General features: G+C 34.7%; 1 protein-coding gene across 1 annotated transcript in view; it reads left to right on the top strand.

The window, feature by feature from the left end:
- The first annotated feature begins 1,019 nt into the window (after nucleotides 1-1,019).
- LOC109098901 (rab proteins geranylgeranyltransferase component A 2-like) overlaps nucleotides 1,020-18,064 on the top strand; it is a 43,844-nt gene continuing 26,799 nt past the window's right edge. Inside the window, exons 1-8 of the mRNA XM_042711159.1 lie at nucleotides 1,020-1,148; nucleotides 10,612-10,678; nucleotides 10,918-10,990; nucleotides 11,150-11,280; nucleotides 13,380-13,734; nucleotides 14,203-14,319; nucleotides 14,860-14,980; nucleotides 16,298-16,520. Of these exons, the coding sequence (XP_042567093.1) occupies nucleotides 1,097-1,148; nucleotides 10,612-10,678; nucleotides 10,918-10,990; nucleotides 11,150-11,280; nucleotides 13,380-13,734; nucleotides 14,203-14,319; nucleotides 14,860-14,980; nucleotides 16,298-16,520 (1,139 nt within the window). The 5' untranslated portion in view covers nucleotides 1,020-1,096. The remainder of the gene's footprint in view (nucleotides 1,149-10,611; nucleotides 10,679-10,917; nucleotides 10,991-11,149; nucleotides 11,281-13,379; nucleotides 13,735-14,202; nucleotides 14,320-14,859; nucleotides 14,981-16,297; nucleotides 16,521-18,064) is intronic.

Below are 18,064 nucleotides of genomic sequence, written 5' to 3'. Positions count from 1 at the left end.
TTTCGTTTGTTTGTTTTTAGAATTTGCCAAATTGTAATGCATTATATTACAGGAATAATGATTGGTCTTATTGAATTGTTCCCATATTTTGTATGGCATTATGGTTTGTTTTAGCATTTGTATTATATAATAAATAATAACAAATCATAATAATTCAAACAAGGGTCATTAATTACAAAAATGCATTTTTTACAAGGTCCTAAATTGACAAATTGACACTTGGATTAAAAAATATTGACATTAAAAGCTGCCAAAAGAAGCTTTAAAAAAAAACAATTAAAAAACTTTGACTTTAAGTCATTTAATGTATTCATATATTTTTTGCGATCATATATTTTTAATGAATATTTCTAATAATGAACAGTTAGATGTCTTTAGATGTGTGTGTGTGTGTGTGTGTGTGTGTGTGTGTGTGTGTGTGTGTGTGTGTGTGTGTGTGTGTTTTATTTTTTTAATACATCTTGCAAGCTGGCTGTCAGTGGCTGTGAGAGCCAGGTATTTTGACAGCTCATCATTAACACCTCTTCTCAACTCTATTTGAAGAACCCGCTATTTGAAGAAACAATATTCAGTTGTTGACAGCAGCTGGGAACATAAGTCATCAGTGAATAAAAAAAAAAAAAAAAAAAGTATTCTGATCCCTTTTCAATGGCCTCACCTTGCATTTGTAGGTTATGAAGGCCTGTCTCATGAATATTAATAAATCAGCAAAACATTCGGAACATGCCTTACACCTAAAAAAAAAAAGAAAAAAAGGTCATGGAACATTTGTCATACTGTGTGAAATTTAAAATAAAGTTGTTATATAGTGTATTTATGTTTATGTTCTATTTAATATCCATAAGAAGAAAAACAGACAGGGTTTTGGCAAATTTAGAGGCCAAAAAGCCTGAATAATTTTTAACGGTAATGATAATTTTTTTTTATTTTTACTGTTTTTATTTTTTTTCTTCTTCTAAAATATGGAGCATTTCAGTGCTGGAAAGATATTGTGTGCATTTTGACTCCTGTGTGTTTAAATCTGTATGTTTTCGGTTATCAAAAAAGTTTACGTCACGCTATAGCGTGTCACGTGACAGTAGTGTGTCGTTTCAAGATGGCCGCGGAGGATCTCCCATCTCAATTTGATGTTGTTATTCTCGGAACAGGTATGAAATATCAACATTAGTGTGAGCGTTTTTAATGGTTTGCGCTACAGAGGTGTTTTCTGTGCCCGGTATTGCTTTGGGAAACGAGTGTAGAGTGTGTTTTGCCACAGGCACGTGAAACAGACTCAGCGCCGTACGAACGCTAAAGCTAATGGGCTGTGTGTCTTTGACATGTTTGATGAAGAATGGAATTTATATGATTGTTTTGACAGTTTTTCTACTGCGGGATTGTGTAATTGGAGCAAAACTGTAAGAAAGAGCAAAAGAAATCGTAGAATGCTGAATCACAGATGAGCTGGAGACAGTGATGGAGGAACACTGACTCTTCACTGTGTTTGTGTGTGTGATTCTGTGTGAATTCAAATGGATAATAATATAATTTATTATTATTATAAACATGAATTATTTACAACAGTTACTAACATGAATAACACATTTAATGTCTATTATTTTTATTAATTACAGTCTATTGTCCTTCCTTACTGTATAAAAACATGAAATTCTTCAAATTGGATGCATCTGGCAAATAATAATTATTAACACTTAATATGTACATCAATTAATAATAATTATTACAAAAAAATAATTATTTTAACAACAACATCTTGTTTTTTGTTTGTTGTCTGTATAAAACAAATCTAAAGCAAATGGGCAATTTAACAACAACAACAACAACAATAATAATAATAATAATAATAATAAGTATTGTTAATACTTATTTACAACAGTTATTACAAAAATAATTTTAAGAACAACTATGTTGTCTAACTTGTTAATTGTTTTCTGTATAAAACAAATATAAAGCATATGGCTAATAATAATAAATATTATTTCTAAAACTTATTATTTACAACAATTATTACAAAAATAAAAAATGTTTTGTTCGTTAATTGTTTGTTGTCTGTATAAAACAAATCTAAAGCATATGACTAAATAATAATAATAATAAATATTATTACTAACACTTATTATTTACAAGTATTACAAAAATAAAAAAGTTTGGTTCGTTAATTGTTTGTTGTTTGTATAAAACAAATCTAAAGAATATGCTAATAATAACAACAATAATAATATTTTAATAAATTATTATTGCTTTCATTATTATGACACATTATTTACAGTAATTAACAATATTAATAACAACTTTATTGTGTCTTGTTTATTGTCTATTATTATTATGAACTCTTGTTAATAACAACTTTATTGTCTTTACTACTAATAATAATATTAATACTAATATTTTAGTCTAATATTAGTTTTGTTAATAATAATTTGATAATAGAATAGAATCTTGCTACAAGCTGCAAAAGCAGATCTAATAATTACTGATAACTAAGGCCAAAGTCAGTTTTTATAATAGATTTATCCAAAGCAACCTGCAGTACACTTATTACAGAAACATCTTCCTTGCTGTAGTTTGGGGTTAGGAGTCTAGAGCACAACAGTGATGGAGTTGAAACCAGAACCTTCTGACTACCAACCAGAATGCACGGTGAGTTTTAAAGTGGACAGCTCTAGTTTAACATTTCCTGGCCTGGTCTAGAGTTTAGCCCTACTTTATTGAGTGCATCAGCGCTCTAAAGTAGTGCACATAAACCAGTTTGCCGTTTAACAGAACTGGAGCTGACCCTGACTCTGTGACCTGCTTCAAACCCAGGACTGAATTGTAGGTTTGTGCTGCGGACCCTCTGGAGGGCGGATACTTTACTGGACTGTGTGGTGCGGAGCGAGACCCCTGGAACGATACTGTCCTCGTTCTCTCTAGTGTCCTCATTCAAAGCACAGAAGTGTGTTTATATGCAGGCCAGATCCTCAGGACAGTGCTGAAGCCAGCAGGAGATGAAGTTACTCCCCGGTGCAGAGCATTGTTCTTCACAGCAGGGAGGAGAGGTAGTGTGTAAAAAAGAAAAAAAAAAAAAAAAGAAAAAACAAGAAAATACAATTTATAGCGATGGCTAAGAGCAACGTTCTCGTGCTGTGATTGATGGTGTGCAAATGAATATATCTGGCCCACTTCTGGATCCACTCATGCAAAACCACCAGAGCCAGTTGGTCCCAAGGCAACCGGTGACACGAGGACACTCACAGCTTGGACTATTTCTACTCGGACTCCGTTCCGTGTCAAGGTTGCTCAGACAAGCGTGCTTGTCCCAGACTCCCTAGTTACCCCCATTTTTGCTGCTGGATACGGACACAAATGAGGATACGGACAGGGAGCAGTTGTTAATGAATACTGCCTGCTAGCCCCTCTGACTGTGTTCTGACTGTGTGAAGGACTGCGTTCCTGTTGGTCGCGCCCCGTCAGCTGGTGAACTCGCACCTGACCCGGCTGTCCCCGGAGAGTCCATGCTCAGGGTCTGCTGTGGTGGGAGCATTTTTTTTTTAGATTGTTTGGCGCAGAGACCTATAGTGAAATAGAATAATCAAGAACTAAACAGCAAACTGAAATTCCGTCTGGCTTCAGGTTATTTTCCTGCAGTTGGTGTAGTGGGGTGTATGCAGTGTCAATTTCGTTAACGAAGACGACGACGAAAAATATTCGTTAACGAACATTTTTTCTGTGACGAAGACGAGACGTTGACGAGCTAAAAATAATATCTGATGACGAAATTATGACGAAATTTATGCCGCGTTTTCGTTAACTAGACGAGACTGGACTATAATGTTATTTGAGGACTACCAGATATTCAAAATGCATCCTATAGGCTTTTGTCTTTCAAAATGTGCGTTCCTGTCATTGGATTGCGATCAATAAGGGGCGTTTGCATATGTAGTCAGTACTAGCAGCCGCAGTAATGGATGTTTACAAAAAACGCGAACTTCTGAAAACATGGCCTCAGCACCCGAAGGGGTATGGCTAGGTACCCAGAATCCCGTTTTTTCCCGCGGAAAATTCGTAGTCGATTATTAAAGTTAGTGAAGGCGGGATAGGCGAAATCACGCTGATTGTTCTCTCTGTCGCGCGGCGCGCACGCTCCACTTCCTCAGTTCTTATATACAGCGCGCGATCAGTTCTCAGCGCCCAAATACACACACAGCAGTCCAAATGTTTATGTTAGGTATGGATTAAGTGAACGTGAACAGGTGGGTGAAAACTGAACGTGTGTCAGTAGTTCATGCATGCCTCCGTCTTAAAAGGACATCATTCCAAATTAAATACCTATCTGTCATTAATGTTAACCAACAAAAGATGTTAAATAAATGTATACATGTAAAGTAAAACCTACAGTATCTGAAAAATGAGTTTAATTTGTATCTCTATTGTATTTGTCTTATTTAGCTTCTTTAGATATATATATACACTATTTTTATAAGTTGCTCCTTTTTCACTTAAAGAGAAAGTTCACCCAAAAATGAAAATTGTCATAATTTATTCAAGATTTTCCAAATTCAGTCCTTGATTCAAATTTTCTCATAAGCTTGATTTGTAAAATTGATTTGGTCTAAAGAGAGAAGAATTAATGATTATTTTAATTTGAAAACTACATATAAAATCGCTACCAAAATAAACTCTGGTAACTACAGTTTGGCTAAAACTATTGACTAAAAGTAGTGACTAAAAGTTGACTAAAATGCAATGACTTTTTGTCGACTAAAACTAGACTAAAACTACGAAAGACTCAAATGACTAAAATGTGACTAAGACTATTAAGCATTTTCGTCTCAAGACTAAGACTAAATCAAAAACACCTGCCAAAATTAACACTGGGTGTATGGAACTAATCGGGTTCAGTGGGTGACTTCCAGAGTGTTCTACTCCCGTAGAAAGCTAGAGCATATCTCAAGATTTTGATAAGAAACTTTCATATGTCTGATATCCACAAAATACAAATCTCTCAAATATATATACATCTTTGGAAAAGTAGTTCACTTGAAAACTTATACTCACCCTCATGCCAGCCAAGATATACAATAGGTATACATTTTGTTTCTTCATCGGAACGGATTTTGAGAAACTCAGCATTGCATCACTTGCTCACCCATGAATTCTCTGCAGTGAATGGGTGCCGTCAGATTGAGAGTCCAAACAGCAGATAAAAACATCACAATAATCCACACTCCAGTCCATCTGTTACCTTTCGTGAAAAGCTGCATGTTTGCAAGAAACAAATCCATCAAGATGTTTTTAACTTTGTTAACTGTTTGACTGCTAAAATACGAGACTGTCCATAATATTGTTTTTTTCCAGTGAAACAAATTATCTCGTACGAATCAGGAGAGAAACATGCACAGGTCAAGCACTAAGTGCAAATAGTAGCAGATATCTGCACCTCTGTGTGGTAGAACAGTATAAAACAGTATAAAATAATAACACATTGAGTGTAACTTATCATATGTATTAAAATTATTAAATGGATGCTTCCTTATTGGGACAATAAAGCCCTCCCTACACCTACCCCTAACCATACCTGATAAATACTTAATTATTAAATACCCATGAGGCACTTTATTTCCACTTTTCGAATATTTCCTTAATTTTTATTGAATGAATGCCTTTCTGATCTGATATGTGATAGGAAAAGGGAGCACAAGTGTGAACCTTGTATTGCGTCCGGCTTCCTCTGAAATGGAAACCCAGTATTGCATTGCTGAGCTTGCAGGAATCATTTTCAGAAAAAAATGTATGTGTCGGCCAGTTTCAAGCTGAAATTGTTTGACTGTTGGTTACCAATTAAACTGGTGTTTGACCTATGACGTACGTTTCCTACAGTATTTCCAAATGTTTGCTTTTCTGACAAAAAGTAGAATATTTTTGGAATTTAGGAAATTTTGGGACATTGAACTCCTCAGCTATAATGTAAAAGACCTGCTGCAGCCTGTTCATAAAAAGCCTGAGGCCATTCCTGTCCCTTACTCTTGGGTCTAAAATCAACTTTTTTCCACATGTGGTATTGGTTTCAGATGAGAATTTACCATTTGTAAATATTTCTTCCTGGCCATAAAACCTTTATTTTTATGTAAATCAAATGTAGAACTTCATATTAATATCATCTTATTTCTCCAAAATTTCAAAAAAAGGATTTTTTTTGCACTGTGATGACATTACAATAAGCACATTTTTTGTTAAATGAATCATAACATAATGAATCAAAACAATGTATTCCTATGAAGTTAAATGAAATCAATTTAAACATATACTGGTAATCAAAACATAATGTATTCCTTATGAATACTTGTTATTCAATAAACTGACAGTCTAATTACATTTGTGAAGTTTTAAGTCACTCTTTGATTCAGTTCACATATATCAGATGATTATCACTTCACACACCAAGCTGAATATTCCATTCTAAAAAGGTTTTTATTCACACCACAATTAAACACTCAAAAACCAACAAAACAAAATTTAACAAAAAAATTCACATGTTCACAACACAATTAAACAAAAACCAACCAATTCACACCACAATTAAACACTCACCAACCAATAAGATATAAGTTCTCGTTAGGAGCTGCTGCACTAATGCACTTACAGCTATTCTGCCAACTGAAATAGTTCAAACCGTGACTGTATTTAACAGTATTTCATGATGAATGTATACTGAAGCACAGCAGCTGTAGAGGCTAAAGGATGCAGACAAAGAGAAGGTACAAGACTCTTTACTGAAGAGCATCATTACAGGCTCAGCAATCATTGGCTGTCAGGCCTGACTGAGATGCACGTTTAGTTCATCTCATATCAGAGCTGTTCCCTCACCTGCCGCTAATAGAGCAGCAATGAAGAAAACAAGCCAGCCCTTTCACCGGCCCGCTCTTTGAGCCTGGGTTAATGTAACTATTCATCTTGCTTGGACCCCATGTGCCTTTAGCTTGAATAGCCTCTATTAGCAGTCATGTGATTACAGAACACCTTCACAGATATCCCTGTGCTCTTTTCAGGTGATTGATTTCTCACGGCCCTTGAGCATTAGTGTGGAATTGATTGTTAGTAGGACCTCTGATGGGCGTCATAGTCACAGACTGCTTGTAGATTGTCAGTGATCATTGTAACAGGGTTCATGACTTTGAAACTTGATGTTTATCTGTTAGACATCTGCGTCTAGATTTCATTTAGGCCAGTGCTTCATTTCAAGGGGTTATGAATTTATACTGATTTTTTTTTCATTGCTGCTTAATTTTGCAGGTTGATTTGTGGTTCACTGACATGACACTCATACTACATAATTCAGAAAAAAAAAAAAAAAAAAAAAAAAATGCAATTCATAGTACTTACAATGACTTGAATAGACCTCTTCTATGAGGAACATGGTTTTTAATTTCTGAATTAAAATCCATTTTGATGTATTTTTTTTGAGGGGTCAAATATGTTACTGCCCTGATATCATAGTTGAAAAAAAATTCAGCATTATGATATAAAATATTAAATTATAGTAAAATATTATCATATAGTCAAGATACATCAGCGATGTCAAACACTTCTGGTTTGCTGTGGGTTATAACCAGTCATGTTGTACTGAGTTTGAATACGCTGAAATACGAATGAGATTTGAGAGGTATGGCATATGGAGCGATTTTAAGTTAGTGACATCTTAAATTTTGCTTTATTCCTCACACAGAGCATCATACGACAGAAGACTTGAAATATAGAGCAATAGCTGTATGCATTTTTATGATGCTTGTTTCCTTATTTATTAAAAGAAAAAGCAGCTCTGAGTTTCTCCTTTTGTGTTTTTCTCGCAGAAGAAAGTCATACAGGTTCAGAAAGAGGAGGGTGAATAAATGATGGCAGATTTTCATTTATGGTTGAACTCTTCCTTTGCACTTCCCACAGATTTGAAGGAAAATATACAATAGCATGGTTTGTGTGTGAGAGAGAGATAGATAGAGGGATGGGTGACATAAATGGGTGGAGTGTAAGAGAAGTGACCTGCCCTCTCCCTTTCTCTCTTACTATCTCTCTCTCTCTCTCTCTCTCTCCCTCTCACACACAGTCCTTCCCTCGCTCCCTCAGCCTCGACTATAAATAACCGAAAAATGACTTTCAAGGTGCAGAGATAGAATCCATTTGGAATGTTCGCTAAAATGAAGAGTGATTTATGATTTCATACAATTCCTGCTGAAAGCATTTCGGGCTTTGCCTGGTCATCAAAGTCCTGCCAGCTCAAATCTATTATTTATCGCCCAGCATGTCTATGTGGCATCAGAACTTTATGGCAGGTAATGTTTGTCTTTAGCAAACATGATGTGGAAAAATCAATACTGGATAGGATAAATGGCATTAAAAGATGGCAACCAGAGGTTATTTACACTTAAAAAAAATAAATAAATAAATTTCTTCAGTATTGTCTGGACAGATATATTGAGACTCCTCGCACCGTCGCTGATCTGGTAGGAGCGTAATTGAGATGCATCTGTTATAAACAGGTGAAATTAATTAATGTAATACTTTTCCATAAATATAATTAGGTTTTTACGTTTTTTACGAATTTACGTTTTGATAAAAGATTTTAGAGAACGTTGAAACGTTTGTTTTATTTTACAATATGCAACACTGAATCAGTGCAGTGAAATTTTAATAAAAGATTATGAAGATAAACTTTTTATTATTATTATTACTTTACAATACCATGCTATGATAAATCAGGAATTATGAAAGTCAACAGGGTTGAAGTTTTTGGTCACATTGTAGGAGAGCATTTGGTTGTCTGGAATCCCAGGATTCTCCATCAGTGAAATAGCCAGTGCTAGGAAAGATACGACGGGCTTGCTCGGAATAAATCACTTTTCCATTGTGTGTGTGAGATGGGGCTGTGCAAGGCCAGATGAAGAAGAAGAAAGATGGAGGGACAGGAATGCTTCAGCGGCTTAATGGAGTTGTTTTCAGCCCCGGTGCTGCTCAGTCTTTCTCTCAGGGACCCCACGCGTTCCATCTGCCTTTTTAGTGCAGCTTTGCGAAGTATGTAAACCTCAGCTCAAGCAGTGTGTACGCTAGTAAATATACCAGTTGGATCCATTTGTACTTTGGCTTGAGCTAGAGCTTGTACGAGCACTTAATTTGAATAGTCAGCGAGTTATCCGGGAAATGTTTACCTTATGTAAATGACTGTCCAAATGTTGTGCAGCATCAGCAGCCTTTACCATTGCCAGATTCATGTTGCTTGCAGTTTCATAAACTATGCAAAAACAGTCATATGCCACTTGCTTATATAGTTATTACTACATGTTCTTCTTTTTTTTGGCGGTACACAAGTTTTTTGGTTTGTATGTGAACGCTCCAGATTTATTGTGGTCCAAATGAGAAATTGCTAAATCAATTAAGAAATCGATTAATCAAGGTTTAGGTTTTTTAGTCATTTGTCCATTTGGCATTGATTTTTTTATATTTTTATTTTTTATATATTAGTTAGGTTTCATTTATTTTGATTTCAGTTTTTGATTTCCATTTAATGTTTATTACTTAAACTTGGATAAAAATAAATATAAGGCAACATTTCTCATTTTTAATTTTGTTTCTTATATTTGAAATATATTTATTTTTATTTCAGCATTAATTTCAGGCAACAGATTTATTATTTAATAATTTTAAAAAATTGTTTTAGTTTCAATGTAAATCAATCAATGTATTGAAAAATCTATAAAATCGACCACTGATTGTTGGGTAAATGTGGATAAATAGATGGAATTCGATCATCTAAAATAATCAAATGTAAAGAAGATAGATAAACAAACTAAAAATACAATTTAGCATATATTAATTTACAAATAGTTATGAAAATGAACACTATTTTTGAAACCAGAAATTAAAATTTTGTATGTATTTTGTTATTCTGTGTTAGTTACCTTTTTTGTGTTGGTTAACAACTTTAAAACTTGAAATAAAAAATACAAAAAAAAAAGAAATTAAAATAATTTTCATTGATATATCATTATTTATACAATAGTAATTGGTAAAGTTAATTTTGTATTGTTGGTCTTAAGTGTTTTAAGTGATTTTGATCTGAACACAATGAATTATTTTATTAGTTTATCCATTGATTAATCCATTTTTCATTTCATTTACCAATTTATCAGTTGATGTATTCATTTATTTTTTTTATTTCTGAAATGATTTTTGAGCGTCATTTGTGTCCTCATATAAACTGCACCATTGGCTCACCAGCAGCATACTTGTGCCGACATAATTGACTTTGCAGTTCAATGTTAAAATCTAGTGACTGACTTTATAAGAATTAGGAGATGAAAGATTGAATGAAATATAATTTTGTTAGCTGTGTCGTTGTCCTTATGCTGAGTTGCTGTTTCTCACTGGAAGTATCCGCAGCAGTTAAATTGAATAAGCCTTCAGTGAGATTTAATGCTTTTTTGCGTCACTGTAATTGTAAAAGCAGTCGGACTGCTTTGCTATTTCAGCGATGTGTGCTTGAAATGGCACGCATTTCGCAAATTGAAGGAAACTTTCAATTCCGAGAGAGATCACAATGGTGGTCGGTGACAATGCTTTCTGTCTGTGTTCATTTCCCAGGCCTCACCGAGTCGGTCATTGCGGCAGCCTGCTCCAGAGTCGGACAGAGCGTTCTGCATTTGGACAGGTACTACACAAGACACTATTAGACCGGAAGATTCCTTAAAACTCAGAAGTGTTGCTTGGCAGTTTTGCATTTTTCTGTTGTTGTACCTTCAAATGAAGTGCAGTTTGATGCTGTGTCTATGAAATGTGATTTACATTAACATTTAAGTTTATACATTTAGCAGACGCTTTTATCCAAAGTGACTTGCAACAACAAACACTTGAATGATTTTGAATAAATGATTCTTTTTCATTTTACAGGAGGAACTACTATGCTGGAAACTGGGCAAGCTTCACATTCAATGGCCTGCTTTCATGGATTGAGCAATATAAGGTCATTTATTTGATCATTTTCAGTTTATGTAAATTGTACCAACTGAATCTTTTTTTTTTTTTTTTTTAACTGATACTACTTTTTAGCAGTTTTAAGTAGTGGGTCACCTTGTGGTTTTGTAGCCAGTGGTTGATTTTGGTTTATAATGTGTGTTCTCAGAATCAGCAGGAGGTACAGATCACAGAGTTGGAGCAAGTGTGGAGGAGCTTGATTGATGAGGGAGAGGATGCGGTGCCTCTCAGCGCCCTGGATTCCTCTATTTCCAACTTAGAAGTTTTCTGTTATGCCAGGTTAGTATTAATTGTTCTTCACTTACAACTCACACAAAAAATCTAAAATTGGTCCCTCACAAATTTATGATGGCAGATCCTGTGTGTTTCAACTCTTGAATGCACATTTGCTTTTAATTTAATTGAATTTTAAAATAAAAGTTTGGGGGATATTTTAAGGTATTACAAAATAACAAAAATGACTCATAACAAACTAACTGAATGAACTCAAAATAAAATTCAAAAATTAACAAAAATACTAAAGCAAAAAGTACTAAAAAGGCAGATAGTTAAAGGGTTACTCCATCCCAAAATGAAAATTTTGTCATTAATCACTTACTACCATGTCGTTCCAAACCCGTAAAAGCTTTGTTTGTCTTCGGAACTCATTTAAGATAACATGAAAACGGGAGGCTTGTGACTGTCCCATAGACTGCCAAATAAAAATAACAGTGTCAAGGTCCAGAAAAGTATGAAAAGCATTGTCAGAGTACTCCATCTGGCATCAGTGATTCAACCGTAACATTATGAAGCAGCGAGAATACTTTTGTGTACAAGAAAGCATAAATACGCGTAAAAAAACTATTATGCTGCTCCTCTGTGTCTCTCCAAATCAGCTCTTCTGTGTCAGCCGCGCTGCACCGATGCGCTGTTTGATTTCAAACCAAAGCATAAATACGCGTAAAAAATGTATCATTGTGGCGCAGCTGATACAGAAGAGTGTACGCCATCTGCGTACTGCTCAGATTTGTCAAAATGGCGCTATGCTGATTTTTCTTTGTGTACAAAAAGTATTCTCGTTGCTTCATAACGTTACGGTTGAATCTCTGATGCCAGATGGACTATTCTGACGATGCTTTTCATACTTTCCTGGACCTTGACACTGTTATTTATTAGGCAGTCTATGGGACAGTCTCAAGCCTCCCTGTTTTCATCAAAAAATATCTTAAGATAGAGTTCTGAAGATGAAACAAAGCTTTTACGGGTTTGGAATGACATGGGGGTATGTGAATAATGATAAAATTTTCATTTTTATCCATTTAATAACAATAAAAAAAAAACAAATTAATAAACCCAATAATCAGTAATAAACCCAATGTTCCACATCTATGCAATTCTTCATAAAATCCTAATCATTTAAATTTTAAATGTTTTAATATGAGGTTTTCTCACCAATAATTGTGAATTATATTTTTGATGACTGAATGTATATAATAATAATAATAATGTGGCTGAACTTCAAGATAAAAAAATTTAAGTCCACCACAAGGTGTACAGTGTCAGAAAGATATTTTAAAATGACTGTCAGGACATATACCAAAAGGAAAATGCATTTGTTCCTTTAATGTAACATGCAATACAATAGAGGGTTAAAAATTAGACATGGTTATTGATACAAAGTGCATGATTCGATTATTTTTGCAAGCTTATGATTTGATTCAGATCATTCCGATCTTGATTCAGTTTGATTCATTTAGATATATATCATGTACAATACAATATCATGATTTTTCCAAGTTGTTTTGTTGCGGTTGAGCGATTAAATGAGACACATGATATATTTCTATTTGGAACTCTATCATATTAAAGGTCAAAATTAATGAATTTTTATGCAAACATTTAATTTTGCACATACTGTTTTTATAATAACTTTTAATGATGCGGCTGTTTTTAGAAAATCGATTTAAATGAGCTTTAATAAAAAAACTTGTTGTCTATGACAGATTATTTCAGACATACATTAAATATTGAAGAACGGTTAAGTAAAATCTTATGTATTTAATATCATGCATTAAATTTAAAATCGCTCCTCTCTTGAGATTCATTTTTGCTTATTGAGCTGGTGCCTGATGAATGCCAATGTTAGGCATGATTTTTCAAGTTGTGAGTTGTGAGGTTGAAACATTGATTGAGCGTTTATGTGCCATGATACATTTCAATAATTCTTTGAATTTTCTTTCAACATAACTTCTCTTGTTTTCATTTAAAGTGATATGTCACACAACATCAAATAGCGTCAAAATGCTATTTTATGTGCCGCTTGAACTGAGATGGCTAAAGTGATATGTCACACAACATCAAATAGCGTCAAAATGCTATTTATTGTGTGTCCTTTAAAGTGAGGAAGAAGAGAAAGAAGAGGAAATGAAGACCCCGTTATCAAGCTTTCAGCCAGTGAATGCTGAGACTGTTTCAGAAGAGGCCAACGGTGACTCTACAGAGGCTCACGACACGGTTACAGGTGATGACACCACAGCATCCGATGCTAAGACGCCGAACGAGGAGCACGAAGTCTCTGAGCCAAAGGAGGACCAGCATACATCTGACATTTCAGAACCCAGCCAATCACAGGAAGAGAAAGAGTCGCAGCTGAGCAGCAGCCCAGCAGATCCACCTGTAGAGGTGCAAAAGAAGATAACATATCAAAAGTTAGTAAAAGAGGGACGCAGATTCAACATCGACCTTGTCTCCAAGGTTTGTATTACTTAAATAAATATAAAAATCAGAATATTATATAAAAAGAAAATAATAGGAAACCAATAACTAATAATTAAGTTTCTCTAAATGAAAAGAAACACGTTTATTAAACTCAAAACAATGAAACAGTTCAGATTACTTAAAATGTGTCCGTTTCATAAAGAAAAATAAAGTTCGAAATAATTTACCCTACTCAAACCAATTAATTATCCACCATTTTCAAGCATTCGTTTTGCTTAAAGAAAGGGCAAGATCTTATCTTGTATAATTTGTGATGTAATCGGTAATATCGATGTTGTCACAAGTTTATTAATCAGTGGGAAAATTTCCTCACTGTCGCATCCCTAGCTTCAAACACTTTCTAAAACACCATCACATAGTGATCCCACTCTGGCTTCTAGCTTCAAATGAACTTAGAAGGCAGTGAAATGAAATTTATAGTGTTCTCTTTGACCCCCTTCAAAGTTGATGTATTCACGTGGTGCACTGGTGGATCTGCTCATCAAATCTAATGTGAGCCGTTACGCGGAGTTCAAGAACATCGGCCGCATCCTCACCTATAGAAATGGAAAAGTGGAGCAGGTATGAAGCTGATCTTTTTCAATGAATCCTATTAACAGAATCAAATAAATGTAAGAATGCTCAAAAGGACAATTGATATTTAGCATTAACTGACATTTTTGACATGCAACCATTTTTCCAAACTGCTTGTCCTATGTAGGGTCGCAGTGATTATTATATTTTATTTTATTTGTCCTTCCCAATCCAAAATTCTAGTACTTCATGTTTTCCTCATGACTTCATTATATTTTAGGTTTAATATGAAGCATCCTGATTCAAAATTATTAGAGCAGTTCAGCTAAGATAAAATGATTAAATAGATTTGCTGCTTGATTTATCCATTTCTATTTGCTAATGTACTTGATAAGAGCATTGACGCAAAAGGTGTTTCTCATTTCACTAAAAATATTAAATGCAGTATTGTAATGCACAATCCATCTGTGTGAGTAATTCAGGGCTAAAGGTAAGCCGTTTTCTCGCAATTGTTACATCCTCCTCTTTACTGATTGTGTGTAATACGTGTATTTGTGCATGCTCTGTCCTGTCCGTTCCTCCCCTGAAGTACCGTGTTCGCGGGCGGATGTGTTTGCCAGTAAGCAGCTGACTGTGGTGGAGAAACGCATGCTGATGAAGTTTCTTACCTTCTGTCTGGACTTTGAGCAGCACCCAGAGGAGTACCAGGGTATGACCCCATGTGTTTGTTTCCCTGCAGCTCTCTGATTTACATGAACATCAGAGATCTGTCGCAGACATTTACTGTAGATTTCAGGTCAGATTAGAAATCTCTGCCAAGTTGACATGAAATCACAATGTAACTTTTTTCACTTTCTTAATGAATGTTCTTTGCCTTATTATGCACAATTAATCAGTGCATGCTATATTAAAGGAAAATATTTCAAATATTTTCAGCAAAATGTAATAACTTTATCTGCCTCCTACCCAAGCAAGGCTGTGTGTGCAAAGGGAATATTATTAACCAATAATATCATAGCCTAACATCCATGATCCAATCAAATGGCAGTGCATTAAATCAAGCCCCATCTTACATTATTTCCCTCTAAATATTCATTACAATGTCACACAAATTTTAATGAAAAGTTATAGATAATGCACATACACATTTTCAGAAAAGTGATTTAGAAAACTACTGAAAAAAAAACAACAACACTGAAAGTCCCTTTTCACCTAAACATTTTAATTAAGAAAAAAGGATTTAAATGTCATGTAAATTGAAACTAAATATAAAAAAAGCTATTTTTAATCCAAGTAAACATTAGGTTGTGATAAGAGTTTTCTTTGATCTATTTTGGATGGCCTACCATGGCTTGTCCTTTTTGCCGAATATGTATAATCATCAATAAAAAAGCCAATTCCCCGTCATTTGTTTTTCACAACCACAATAGAAACAGTACTCCCATTTATGCCAGCTGAAAAATGTCTAGTTTTTCAATCCGTGTTAACACTATATTTAGTGTTAGAGCAGACACATACGTAACTTTAATTAATGAGTTATCTCTCACTCACTTAGTTATTTAAACTTAAAAAAAAAGTGCACTATGCTATACATTATAAAACAAACATTTATTATCATATCATATTAGTTTCATTATAGTATTCATGAACACATTGCTTTATAGCACAAGTAGTTATACCGTATACTGCACTTTGTTATTCTTCTAGTTCTTTACCTAATCCAGTAAATGAATCAGAAGTTTCGCACATTCAAAGAAAACCGCTTACTTCTGCATTGCAATATTAGGTGGATATTGCCCACTGAATTGATTGCTGTTTCATGTTGCCTTTAAAACTGTAGCTATATTGAATTTAGGTCACACTGACATGAGGTAAATTGCTGCTTTTATGTTATTACAGTGTAATTCAACATGCAATAATAACCATTTTGGAAGTAAACAAGCTTTTCATACATTAATGACAGGCCTAGTGGGAGGTGTCATTATCCTTTTACACTTTAACAGATTTGAAATTGTCCTTATTGTAGACTATACCGAGAAACCATTTAGAGAGTTCCTGAAGAACAAGAAGCTTACAGAGAACCTGCAACACTTCATCCTGCACTCCATCGCTATGGTGACGCAGCACACTCTTACGGAGGAAGGGCTAAAGGCCACGCAGCACTTCCTGCGATGCTTGGGTCGCTACGGCAACACTCCCTTCCTGTTCCCTCTGTACGGCCTGGGAGAAATTCCGCAATGCTTTTGCAGGTAAACTATACAGGATACTGATACAGAATAGAACAGAGGACTTTGTCAGGACATTTCACATCAGGGATATTATAGTTAACTAAAACTAAAACCATAGAAACATTTTACTTGAAATATAGTAAAAAAAAATTAGTTTTACTTGAAAACTATATAGACAAATAAAAAAGACAATCACACAACAAAATTATTTAAATTAAAATTAAAACTATATATATAAATATACAAAAAAAACGTCATTCTAAATATCAGTAAAATCTAATGGTATCTCACCATTTCACATTCAATCAGGTCATTTAAACTCTTACCCATCCATTGTTCTTTATTTTGACATATTGCATGGTCAGAAATTCATACAACTAAATATTCTTGGAATATTTCTGTGTTTTTAAACACTGGCAGGGAAAGCGTTAATGGCACAGCAACAAAACATGGCTTTTTAATTCTGATGGTAATAACAAAAAACAATGATATTTGGGCAAAAACAAATGTGGAACTCAGAAAACGTGATATATACTGCTTAATATTCAACTCTATGGTCTTTACAACTGGCATACTCTCAGATCTGAGGGGGAAGGGAGGAAGCAGGCTGTTAGGAGGCGGGTCAGAGCTCTGCAGGACCATGAGTGTTTGCTTTTAGCACTTTGAGTCTGCTGGGAGCTGTGCTGTGAAACGGTGGCACTCTTCAGCCGCGTGCCGCTGAGAGGAATCATCATCACAGAAACCATGAGCTAGCGTCAGGCCAGGTTACAGAGAACATCTCCCCAAAGACGAGCAGAGCAGTCGAGTGTTTATTCAAAATGCACATATGACTCCAATCTCTGCTTTGAGCTCTGCTCTTAGAAAAAAGTCTGTTTACATCAATAAGGTTGTATAGCTGATGTGCTGAAATAGACCAGGCCAATAATATCAGAGCAATTGCCAAATGTCGCTTACAGTGTAAACGCATCAGATAGACATCAATATTTCATATTAGTCTATTAAATTTGCATTTGATTGTGTCGTCTGAAGTTTCTCAACAGTTTTTGCTGTTATGTTATCATGTTCTGTGATACGATTTTATCATAATTCCACAAAAGGACAATTTCTGAGGGATCTGCAAATTTTAATGCCCCTACTCGTCTGTGAGGCAGATAAATTAGCATTTTTGATTTCCGTAGTTTTCCACTAATCACCCTTGCTGACATTCAGATAAGCATGAGGCATGAACACACCTGCAAGCTGTCCATCATCTGTGGAGGGAACGCAAGAAAGTATTGTCAAGCTGACTTTATTTCTCTCCGTAACTTGGATGTTGTAAAATGCATCTCAAAAAAAGGGGAAAGACCATGTTTGCTAAATAAAGAAATCACCCATAGATGCCAATGTAATCGCCCTCATGTCATTTCTTGTGTAGAACACAAAAGGAGATATTTTGAAGAATGTCCTGGTTGCTCTTTTCCATATAGAGAAAGTTATTTTGGTCATCAAGCTCAAAGGACATGAAAACACCATAAATATAGCCCAGAAAACATAACAAATAATAACAAAGCTATTTGCATGGCTTC

This window comes from Cyprinus carpio, chromosome A21 (assembly GCF_018340385.1).
Source record: "Cyprinus carpio isolate SPL01 chromosome A21, ASM1834038v1, whole genome shotgun sequence".
NCBI lineage: Eukaryota > Metazoa > Chordata > Actinopteri > Cypriniformes > Cyprinidae > Cyprinus > Cyprinus carpio.
This window is presented reverse-complemented; position numbering and strand designations above follow the sequence as displayed.